General features: G+C 43.7%; 1 protein-coding gene and 1 pseudogene across 2 annotated transcripts in view; one reads left to right on the forward strand and one right to left on the reverse strand.

Annotated features, from left to right (window-relative positions):
* The window catches only part of ATL3 (atlastin GTPase 3), a 36,575-nt gene that overhangs the window by 12,714 nt on the left and 11,676 nt on the right, over positions 1-12,185 (reverse strand). The window contains exons 4-8 of the mRNA XM_081099756.1: positions 11,329-11,433; positions 10,553-10,603; positions 3,078-3,134; positions 2,331-2,423; positions 1,575-1,713 (exon numbers count right to left, since the gene is read on the reverse strand). Coding sequence (XP_080955882.1) covers positions 1,575-1,713; positions 2,331-2,423; positions 3,078-3,134; positions 10,553-10,603; positions 11,329-11,433 — 445 coding nt within the window. The remainder of the gene's footprint in view (positions 1-1,574; positions 1,714-2,330; positions 2,424-3,077; positions 3,135-10,552; positions 10,604-11,328; positions 11,434-12,185) is intronic.
* LOC308525051 (large ribosomal subunit protein uL24-like) lies at positions 9,992-10,462 on the forward strand (annotated as a pseudogene). The gene has a single exon. The product of its transcript is annotated as a large ribosomal subunit protein uL24-like (transcript).

A 12,185-nucleotide genomic window follows, 5' to 3' on the forward strand; every position in this document is an offset into this window, starting at 1 on the left:
TATAAAAGAGATCCCCCAGAGCTCGCCAGCCCCTCCCAACATATGAATATACAACCTGAGACCAGGAAGATAACCCTTTACACACCATGCTGGCACACTAATCTTGGGCTTCCAGCCTCCAGAATGACAGGAAATAAATTTCTGTTGTTCATAAGCTACCGAGTCTATGGTATTTTGTTATAGCAGCCCAAACAGACTAAGAGAGTTGGGAACATGACTGGATATCTAAAATTGGCAACTACTATTATTTCTACTTTACTGGGAACCTAAGAAGCTCAGATAAGTTCATAAACAAAAGTGCTTAGTTTAACACATGGGGAAACTGATGTCTAGCCATTAAATGACTCAAGGTCTCAAAGAACAAAAATAAGATAATGGAACCCATGAGTCCCAACTCTGATTTCTCTAAGCTACTATTTAGTCAGCACTTCCTGATATTAACAAATGACTCAGCGTCAGGTTCTTTCATAATCACAAATAAAATGAAAACAATAGCCATGCCACACATCGTGTTATCTTTCTTTGGGAAGTTAATTTTACTCGATAAACATTAGCTGACTAATGTTTAGTCTTCTTTTACTTAGCATTTTCATCTTTTATAAACCGATAATCATAACATGTCTCTTAGAAGGATCATTAATGGATATTGCCAACACCATTTCAGATGGAGAAATTAAGATGAGCTAATTCTAATTCTGATGGTCACAGTGAGGCAAGAGCAAAAACTGACCCACACTCCAAATACTATTCTTTCTTAGAGAACATACTACTTCTCTTAAGCATTCACCAGATTCTTTCTTTCTTTTTTAATATTTGTATTGATTTCAGAGAGGAAGGGAAAGGGAGAGAGAGAGAAACATCAATGATGAGAGAGAATCATTGACTGGCTGCCTCCTGTACACCCCCCTACGCCCCTTGGAGATTGAGCCCGAAACCCAGGCATGTGCCCTTGTCCAGAATTGAACCTGTGACTCTTCAGTCAGTGAGCCAAACAGGCTAGGGCAGCCGTGGGCAAACTACGGCCCGTGGGCCGGATCTGGCCTGTTTGAAATGAATAAAACTATTGAAAAAAAAGACCGTACCCTTTTATGTAATAATGTTTACTTTGAATTTATATTAGTTCACACAAACACTCCATCCATGCTTTTGTTCCGGCCCTCCGGTCCAGTTTAAGAACCCATTGTGGCCCTCGAGTCAAAAAGTTTGCCCACCCCTGGGCTAGGGCAACACCAGATCCTTAATTGACATTTTCTGGTCACTATTTAATTCCAAAGATCATATCACATGTTTAAAATAACATCATTTGTGCTGAAACCGGTTTGGCTCAGTGGATAGAGCGTCAGCCTGCGGACTGAAAGGTCCCAGGTTCGATTCCGGTCAAGGGCATGTACCTGGGTTGCGGGCACATCCCCAGTAGGAGATGTGCAGGAGGCAGCTGATCGATGTTTCTCTCTCATCGATGTTTCTAGCTCTCTATCTCTCTCCCTTCCTCTCTGTAAAAAATCAATAAAATATATTAAAAAAATAAATAAATAAAAATAAAATAAAATAAAATAACATCATTTGTAACACACCTTTCAATTTCCCATCAAACTCAGGGCTTGTGGCCACCTGGAGTCCTGGATGTGGCAGAAGAAAACAGGAGACGCTCGAGAAACATGAGTGAATGTGATTTCGGACATTCTGAATTTCTTCATGCTGATGTTCTTTCACCTGCCAATGAAGATCCACAATTTACAAAAGACCATTTGTTTCTCTTCACAGGAACTACTGGTGTAAGACAAAGGAAAGAAGACTTCCCAACTCTGATGGGTCATAGTGGCCTATGTTATTTCCAATAAGAAAACACAGAACCCTAAGAAGCAATAAATGGCCAGGTTGTGGGCTTGATCCCCAGTGTGGGGTGTATAGGAGGCAGCCTATCAATGATTCTCTCTCATCACTGATGCTTCTATTTCTCTCTCCCTCTCCCTTCCTCTCTTAGATCAATAAAAACATATTTAAAAAAAAAATACACATAAGAATTTTGAACAAGAAAAACAGACTGAAGTTCTGAATGTGACATTCTAAAGACACATGTGGAACCTGACGTACAATGTGAAATATAATTACAATCAAAGCTGGGGCTTTTGCCCAGAGTTCTTCTCCACAATACCTGTGCACTGTATACCCAGGTTCTTTAAAACATGAATAATATTAGTGTGTTAACATGCATAAGTATTTAACAAACTTAATATAATTTTCTGTAATCTGCTTGAAATACAATAGCTAAGGCAAATGGGAAAGTTATCACTGCTTTTAGGTAATTCCCATATTATATTTCTACTTACCTGTAGACGCTTATCCAAAAATGACATTCCTCCCTGTAGTCCATAGCTGTATTCATAAGGGAAACTCCAGTCTCGAACCAAAAACATCAGTGTCTATTTAGGAAAAGAGCAGCACACATTATAATGTTGCATAAATGCATTTTCAAAATTACAATTTAAGTACTCCTTTGCACAATGCCAGCTTCTTTAAAGGAGACCAGAAAACGTGCTGAAGGATTGAGCTATTCTGTGATGTCTCTGAAACCTTATAAACAAGTGTGCCAAAGGCAAGGATGGGGAGTACAGTATGGCACTAGCTAGTCATACATCAGATCTACTTTCCACATTAGAATGGAAAGGAAAACAAATAATACTTAATGCTCCTCTAATCTCACTCAGGTTACTATGCATTCCCGTCCTCATGAAATAATTAGCTAAAACAAAGGTCAGTAAACCTTTTCTGTAAATGGCCAGAGAGTAAATATTTTAGGCCACTGTAGCACAAGACAGCCATGAGCAATACAAATAAGTATAACTGTGTTCTAAATAAAACCTTATAGACACTGACATTAAAATTTCAGATAATTTACATGTTATAGAATAGTATTCCTCTTTTGATTTCTTTCAACCATTCAAAAATGTAAAAACCATTCCTAACTCATAGGTCACATAAAATAGGCAGCTGGCCAGAACTGGCCTGTGAGCTGCAATTTGCTGATCTCTGAACTAAAATAAAGATTTGAATGGCATTTATAGTGAACATTCTACCTGGAAGGGTTTTTGGAAAATTTCATCCATTGCCAGACGACCATATTCTGTGAAGAGCTTAAAAAAAAAAGAAGAAAAAGAGTTATGGCTTGTAAGGCAAAATTAAAGTATTTCTGTGGCAATTTTTTTGGGGGGTGTCCCTCAGAGTTCAGGAGATGCAGGCGTGTGGGGGATGAAGTGGGGAAAGGGAAAGGCACAGACACCCTGGGAGGGAGGGAGCCTTCTGTGGCTATTCTTTATCAAAGTATTCATTTAACAGACCTGACTCCTACTTATATGAAACCAAAGTTCTACAATTTCAAAGCCCACAGGAGCCATAAACCTTAAAATAATCCTGGATCTGTCTTACATCCCAATTCATCAGCAAATCCAGAATCCAACCACTCACAAATTCCATGTAGCTTGGAATATTGCAATCGCTTCCTAATTGGTCTGCCTGCCCCTCCTCATCACCATTCTCCATACAACAGCCACCATGGCTCTGTTATCAATAAGGTTAGTTAGATCACACCCAGCCTCTGCTCAAAACCGTCAACCACATCCTATCTAATAAAAGAGAAACATGGTAATTGGCGTACGACCGCTACCCTTCCCATTGGCTAATCAGCGAGATATGCAAATTAACTGCCAGCCAAGATGGCGGCCGGCAGCCAGGCAGCTTGAAACTAACATGAGGCTTGCTTGCTTCAGTGACGGAGGACTCCAACGTTCCCCGCCTGCCTTGCAGGCCTCTGAGCTTGCAGTTTAAGAAACATTGTAACGAATATAGAAGCTAAACAAAACCCCAGAAACCTGCTTTCAGCAAGCCGAGCGGGGATCTCAGAGCTGGAGTTGATACAGAGTTTCAATTATAGAACCGAAACAAACCAGATACCTGCTTTCAGAAGCAGAGGCCTAAGAGCTGGAGGCAGAGCTAAAGCTGGCCCAGAATAAAAAAAGAAAAAAGAAAAAAAGGAGCAGTTGGGAGCTTGTCACCCGCCAGCCTGAAAACACCCCTCAGTCCCTCACCCAGGCTGGCCAGGCACCCCAGTGGGGACCCCCACCCTGAAGGGTGTGTGACCAGCTGCAAACAGCTATCATCCCCTCACCCAGGCTGGCCAGGCACCCCAGTGGGGACCCCCACCCTGATCCAGGACACCCTTCAGGGCAAACCAGCCGGCCCCAACCTGTGCACCAGGCCTCTATCCTATATAGTAAAAGGGTAATATGCCTCCCAGCACCGGGCTCAGCAGAGCCGCGAGGCCTCAAAGCACCGGGATCAACGTGACAGGAGGCAGTGCCCAAACCCCCTGATTGCCCTGCAGCTCTGTGACAGGGTGCGGCGCCCCGGTTAACCCCCTGATCAGCCCTGCTGTGTGTGTGACAGGGGGCAGCGCCTCAACCCCCTGATCGGCCCTGCTCTGTGTGTGACGGGGTAGAGCCATAACCTCCCCATCGGCCCTGCCCTGAATGTGAGAGTGGCGGTGCCCCAACCCCCTGATCGGCCCTGCTCTGTGGGTGATAGAAGGTGGCGCCCCAACCCCCACCCCACGGGCCCTGCTCTGTGTGTGATGGGGTAGAGCCATAACCTCCCCATCGGCCCTGCCCTGAGTGTGACAGTGGCGGCGCCCCAACCCCCTGATCTGCCCTGCTCTGTGTGTGACAGGGGGCAGTGCCCCAACTCCCCTATCGGCCCTACTCTGTGAGTGAAGGGGGAGAGCTCCTCAACCCCCTGATCGGCCCTGCTCTGTGCGTGACAGGGGGGAGCTCCCCAACCCCCTGATGGGCCTTGCTCTGTGCGTGACAGGGTATGGAGCCCCAACCCCCTGATTGGCCCTGCTCTGTGCGTGACAGGGGGTGGCGCCACAACCTCCCCATCGACCCTGCATTGAGTGTGACAGGGGGCAGTGCCCCAACCCCCCAGTCGGCCCTACCCTGAGCATGACTGAGGGTGGCATCGGAACCTCCCAATCCGCCCTGCTCTGTGCATGACGGGGCGGCGCCCCAACTCCCCAATCGGCCCTGCTCTGAGCCCGACCAGGGGCTGCACCTAGGGACTGGGCCTGCCCTCTGCCACCCGGGAGCAGGTCTAAGTCAGCAGGTCGTTATCTCCCGAGGGGTCCCAGACCTGGAGAGGGCACAGGCCGGGCTGAGGGACCCCCCCCCCCCAGTGCACAAATTTTTGTGCACCAGGCCTCTAGTTCAGTATAAAAGGCCAGGTCTTATAATGTGATGCCAGCATGCTGGCCCTCCTTGATGTTCTTCAAATGTGCTGGGCACACAGCTGCTTTAGGGTCTTTGTTCTGACTTCTCTTCCTACCTATAATGTTCTTCCCCTAAATAGCTGTGCAATCAGGTCCCGCATTTCTTAGTTTTTTTTGTTGTTGCTAATCCTCACCCAAGGATATTTTTTCCACTGATTTTCAGAGAGAGGAAAGGAGAGAGAGAAGGAGGGAGGAAAGAGAGAGAAGAGAGAGAGAAAAAAAATCAATGTGAGAGAGATACAGTGATTGCCTCCCAAATGCTCCCCAACCAGGGCCAGGGATCAAACCTGCAACCCAGGTACATGTTCTTGACCAGAAATCGAACCAGAAGCCCTTGTGTGTGCAGACTGATGTTATCACTACTGAGCAACCAGCCAGGGCGGGTCCCTCATTTCTTAAGATCTTTACTCAAATGGCTCCTCCTCAATGAAGCCTTCCACCACCACCTACCGAAATATTACAATTCTCCACACAATGGTTCCTACCCATGCCTCTTTTTAAAATATATATATATTTTATTGATTTTTTTACAGAGAGGAAGGGAGAGGGATAGAGAGCTAGAAACATCGCTGAGAGAGAAACATCAATCAGCTGCCTCCTGCACACACCCTACTGGGGATGTGCCCGCAACCAAGGTACATGCCCTTGACCGGAATCGAACCTGGGACCCTTGAGTCCGCAGGCCGACGCTCATCCACTGAGCCAAACCGGTTAGGGCTACCCATGCCTCTTTTTAATTTTTCTCCTTAACATGTCCCACCATCTGACATACTATGCCTGTACAGTACTTATCTTGATCAATGTTTGTCTTCACGACTAGCACTGAAACTCCCCGAGAGCAGGAATGCTTGCTTTGCGCACTATTGTACCTCCAGCAGCAGGAAAAGTACAGGGCCCACAGTATACATGTCATTCAAATGACAGAACAAACAAATTCTTTAAGTTAGTGTTTACCCATACATTTTACCTCTATTTCTTCATGAAGCCTCACTAAAAGTACAGCAAAAAGCAGTTAAAAGTTATAAATTTACAGGACAAAGATGATGAGAAATAATATAACAACAGACAAGAGTTGTCAAAAACACTGGAAGGAAGACAGACAAACAAGAAGTGCCTTGGGTTTGGGCTTTCTCTGCCCTAAGACATCGCCAAGAGACAGGGGCCATCCAGAAATAAGCAGATTCTCTCGGTGGAATCACTGAAAGGCTCAGAAATTAGAAGCAAGAGATGAGAGAGATAACTAAAGAAATGGTTGAAAGTCTTTGGAGAAAGCACCTAACACTCCCAGATCCTGCTCCCTTCCCCATGCTCTTCCTGGCCCCACAGAAGTTGGGATTACACTTTCTGGAGAGGATAAGCCAGAAAGAATACAGATGTTGATTCCAACTCAGCTGAATGAGAAGTCCCCTACCTTACTGGAAACTAGTGGCCCGGTGTACGTATCTGTGCACATTGAAAGGAAATTAATTAGAAGAAATATTTTAACACATTGCAGATGGATCACGAGAATTCTCGTGGTTTCTGTTCTAAGGCATGTGGCCAATCATGAGAATACTTTAAAAACATATCAGCTTGTAAGAACATGTAATAAATAACTTCAAAATGCAATGGGTATTTAATTTTAAAGCGTGCCTTTAACATTTATGTAAAACGTTTTTTGTACTCATTCACAGAAACTTATCTGGCCACTGGGTAAAGCTAGCAATAAAACTACTGGTCAAAAATGTGTTAATATCACTATTTGACCTTTATCTATAATAGAAGTGTCAACCAATTTCACGATCGACAATGACAGATGGAAACACACGCATGCAACTGGCAACAGCGAGAGCTTTATATGTACTGTGCATGTGCGAGTCAACTTAGCCTTTTATAGATATAGAACAAACTTGCTTAATTAGACCTGTTTTCTGATTTAGCTAAACTTTTTGCAGTCCAGTGAAGTACCCCAACTTCTCTTTCAGATAACTGTCAGCAACACAGCAGTAAATATCAACACAAAGCAGATTATTATTGTAGATCACACGGGAGAACAAAGGGTGAAATATGTAACTGCAGCAGTGTTTGACTATATTCTGCACAGTGAGAAAACCTGAAGTTATTTTTAAGGTCCACCATTTCTTACTTCTTCTCAGTCAGGTAAAGTTTCTAAACTTTCTAAATCTCTGCTTTCTGGCTAATGAAAAGAAAACATGATTCTACCAAGTCTCCTATCTACCTACTCTAGGACTTCTATGAGGATCAAATGAGATGAGGCATGTGAAAATGCGTCACAGACATGTGGTTACAGTGTAAAATGTTTACACCTGGCTATAAAGCAAGCCGTGTTCCTGGGCTGAAGAAACTCCAAGGAGGCTAGTCGCTAGGGAGAGGAAGCCAGGCATTGCTACTTGACGTCATTACCCGGCGCCCACAGCGACTGTTTCGGGCTGGGCTGGGGGCCACATTTTGCGCCACGGGGGTCTCGGCAGTGTTGGCAGTGATTTGGTGGGCTTTGGCTCCGGGGTGGTTGTGGGGCCTGTGTCCCGCTTGAGAGAAGCCAAGTGTTGCTTTGTCAGCGCCAGGTCCACGGTGCCATTTCTCTGTAAATGGCCAGTGCACGTCACGGCAGCTCCTGCGTTGCGTGTCATAGTGACCGATCAGACAGTCGGAGGGACACTTAGCATATTGGCCTTTTATATATGTAGATAGTCACTTAAATCAAAGTCTACAAACATACTGAACAGAGAAAGAGAAACTCTTTAGCCCTCACACTCTGTTAGAGCCTTAGCAAGCTTCGACCCTCCCAACCTAGGCAGTTTAAAGAATTCTCTGAGGAATTTGACAGTCCAACAATAGTCTGCAAATACAGACATACAGCAGTTGCAACCAAACAGCTACATCATCTTCCCAGTCACTTCTCTGCGATCCAGAACAGTATACAAAGCTGCCCCTTACCAAAGCTCTCAGTCAGATTTTTAGCAGCTCACTGTTAACTACAGAGGGTCAAGGACCACCAGACCTTTGAAAAAAACTCCTAGCAGAAAAGACAGCCCTAACTGGTTTGGCTCAGTGGATTGAGCATCGGCCTGCGGACTGACGGGTCCCAGGTTCGATTCCGGTCAAGGGCATGTACCTTGGTTGCAGGCACATACACCATAGGGGGTGTGCAGGAGGCAGCTGGTCGGTGTTTCTCTCTCACCGATGTTTCTAACTCTCTATCCCTCTCCCTTCCTCTCTGTAAAAAAATCAATAAAATATATATTTAAAAAAAAAAAAAAAAAAAAGGAAAAGACAGAAACTCATGTCCTTCAATTCTAGATCATCTTATATTATTCCTTTTATCATTTCTTTCCCTCCATTTTCTGTTTTCTTTTACTAAAATACCTTCTATTATGTTAAACCTCGCCTGAATTATCACATTTTCCGTTTCTTCTGTGCCGTACTGGTCTCCCTCTCCTCCACCTCCACCTGTCCCCACCTCCCCCTCTAGCTCTCTCCCTTTCTCTCTTGGCTTCATTTCCTTCCCCTTTCTTATTTCTATTGTTTTCAGCCACCCAGCTTATGGTGCTGTTATATCACCCATACCTACTTATTTATGTATCTCTCTCACTGACTGGATCACAAAATCCATAAAGATTTTGAATCATGTCTGCCTCAAGCACTATTGTATCTATAACATTATTGTACAATTGTATCTTTGAATTCCCAGTGCCTCACACAAGGTGGGCATTCAAAGAAATGAGAGGAAGGAGCTTAGAAAGAAAATAGTTTCAGGTGAAAAGGTGTCAAATGCAAGTTTGTTTGTTTGTTTTAATATATTTTTGATTTCAGAGAGGAAGGGATAGGGAGAGAGAGACAGAAACATCAATAATGAGAGAGGATCACGATTGGCCACCTCCTGCAAGCCTCATACTGGGGATCCAGCCCACAACCCAGGCATGTGGCCTGGCCAGGAATTGAATCATGACCTCCTGGTTCAAACGCTCAACCACTGAGCCATACCAGCTGGGCTCAAATACAAGTTTTTTTTGTTGCTGTTTTTTTAAATATATTTTATTGGTTTTTTTACAGAGAGGATGGGAGAGGGATAGAGAGTTAGAAACATCGATCAGCTGCCTCCTGCACACCTCCTACTGGGGATGTGCCCGCAACCAAGGTGCATGCCCTTGACCGGAATCGAACCTGGGACCCTTCAGTCCACAGGCCGACACTCTATCCACTGAGCCAAACGGGTTAGGGCTCAAATACAAGTTCTGATGGAAATGTTTTACAGAGCAACAGCTCTCAACCACTGACTCATGGCACTGGTGTAGAACCACTGATTATAAAGCATGAGTAATTCCTAGTAGTAACATTAAAGGCCAAAGTTTAGGAATTATTTGTTTTTAAAGAAATATTATATTGCTATTTCTTGATCCTGCCAAGCACACTCCACCTCACAATCTTTCTTCTTGCTGTTCCCTCTCCTATGCCACTTTCCCCCAGATATGTCTACAGAACTTACTGGCCACTTTCTTTAGTTCCCTGCTCAACTCATTAAGGCCTTCCCTGACCACTTCAGTGATAGACATACGGAGTGTGGGATTATTATGAACAAAAACCTTCCTCCATATTTCAATCTTTTGCTAGACCTACTCAAGTAAAATTTTTCTGTCTTAAAACTTTTAAAAGGAGCGTGTGGGTCTCTTCCCTCTTGCGGCCATCGTAGGAGCACCAGCAGTCAAAATGAAGTTCAACCCCTTTGTGACTTCTGACCGGGGCAAGAACGTAAAAGGCATTTCAATGCACCTTCCCACATTCGAAGGAAGATCATGTCGTCTCCTCTTTCCAAAGAGCTGAGACAGAAGTACAATGTTCGGTCCATGCCCACCCGAAAGGATGACGAGGTGCAGGTTGTTCCAGGACATTACAAAGGGCAGCAAATTGGCAAAGTAGTCCAGGTTTACAGGAAGAAATACGTCATCTACACTGAACGAGTGCAACGGGAGAAAGCTAATGGGACAAGTGTTCACGTGGGCATTCACCACAGCAAGGGGTTATCACTAGAGTAAACCTGGACAAAGACCACAAAAGGATTCTTGAACGTAAAGCCAAATCTCGCCAAATAGGAAAGGAAAAGGAAAATACAAGGAAGAAACAATTGAGAAGATGCAGGAATAAAGTAATATTATATACAACTTTCATTAAAAACTTAAAATGAAAAAAAAACTTTTAAAAGATATATATGATATTTAAATGAGGAATATATACCTGTAGCTGTTGAAGATCATCTTCCTGAATGTTCTGAGACAAGTTATAAATCTAGAAAATAAACATCCAAATTGATACTTTAGCTAATTTCAAACAAACTCAAATAAGCCTAAAGCACTGCTTTGTACATTTAAAAGTCTGCATATAAAAATATGAAGTCTGTTCAAACAATAGCACCTGTCCTTTGAAAAACTATCTCTTATATGGTTGAAATAACATAACTCTTCCTTTACAGTTTAAAATACAGTCTTCTTACGTTATTAACAAATCTACATTTCCTATATGATGTCATTTCCATTTCCACTTTCAGACTCTTATTAGAGACTTTTATTTTTTTTTTTTTTAAATATATTTTTTATTGATTTCTTACAGAGAAGAAGGGAGAGGGATAGAGAGTTAGAAACATCGATGAGAGAGAAACATCGATCAGCCGCCTCCTGCACAATCCCTATTGGGTATGTGCCTGCAACCAAGGTACATGCCCTTGACCGGAATCGAACCTGGGACCCTTGAGTCCCCAAGCCGACGCTCTATCCATTGAGCCAAACCAGTTAGGGCTTATTAGAGACTTTTATATAAATTTATGACCAAAGTAGAAAAATAGTTTAGGTTCCTTCTTAAGCCTGTAAGAGGTTAACTGATATCTGTGGTCTATAAAGAACATTTATGTATCACCGTAGAAATTCTGATAACAAAACAATAACTAAAACTAGATGTAACCCCTTCATCTTATTTCCTCTACAAATGTGTTTTCCTAGTCGAGTGGTTTTTTTTACCTGAACAGAACTAGTCATGGTGCTTAGAGCAAAGATGGTAGCACAATCTTTCACAGTGGACTGGCTGTCAAATGCCCCCTGGGTATCCATCAAAACAACTGCAACCTAAATAAAAGGAAAATACAAACAAAATATGTTAAAGTGAGAAGGGGGAAATGTTCAGGAGAACTTGAGAAATACAGGTAACATTAAAATGAGGCTTAAGCGGCTGTTTATAGGTTTTATCAGAAAAGTAATTATTTAGGTGCCTTGTTTTGAGCAGAGAACCTGCAACCTGGGCATTCCGGCTCAGCTGGCTGGAGCGACACCCCGTGCACCAGGTCACAGGTTCCATTCCCGGTCAGAGCACATGCCAGGTTGCCGGCTTGATCCCAGTTGGGGTGCATATGCGAGGCAACCAATCCTTGTCTCTCTCATTGTCTCTCTCTCACATCAATGTTTCTTTCTTTCTTTCTCTCTCTCTCTCTCTCTCTCTCTCTCTCCCTCTCCCCCCCCCCACCCCACCTCCACTCTAAGATCAATAAAAGAAAAAAATGAGAAGAGATTTTTTAAAAAGACCTAAAGAACTTCCAGAGATGAAATTATGTCTGAAATGACAATACACTGAATGGGGTTAACAGAGTATTAGGATTGGTGAATTTAAAGGCCTACCAAAAGAAACCATCAAAAAGGAAACAGAGCCCTAGCCAGCTCTGCTCGGTGGACAGAGCACTGGCCCTCAGGCTGAAGGTTTCCAGATTCAATTCCAATCAAGGACACATACCTTGGTTGCAGGCTCAATCCCCAGCCCTAGTCGGGAGGCAACCAATCTATGTGTCTCTCTCACATCAATGTTTCTCTCTGTGTGTCTCTCCCCC

This window comes from Myotis nattereri (assembly GCF_964212035.1).
Source record: "Myotis nattereri genome assembly, chromosome: 9".
NCBI classification, from domain to species: Eukaryota; Metazoa; Chordata; class Mammalia; order Chiroptera; family Vespertilionidae; genus Myotis; species Myotis nattereri.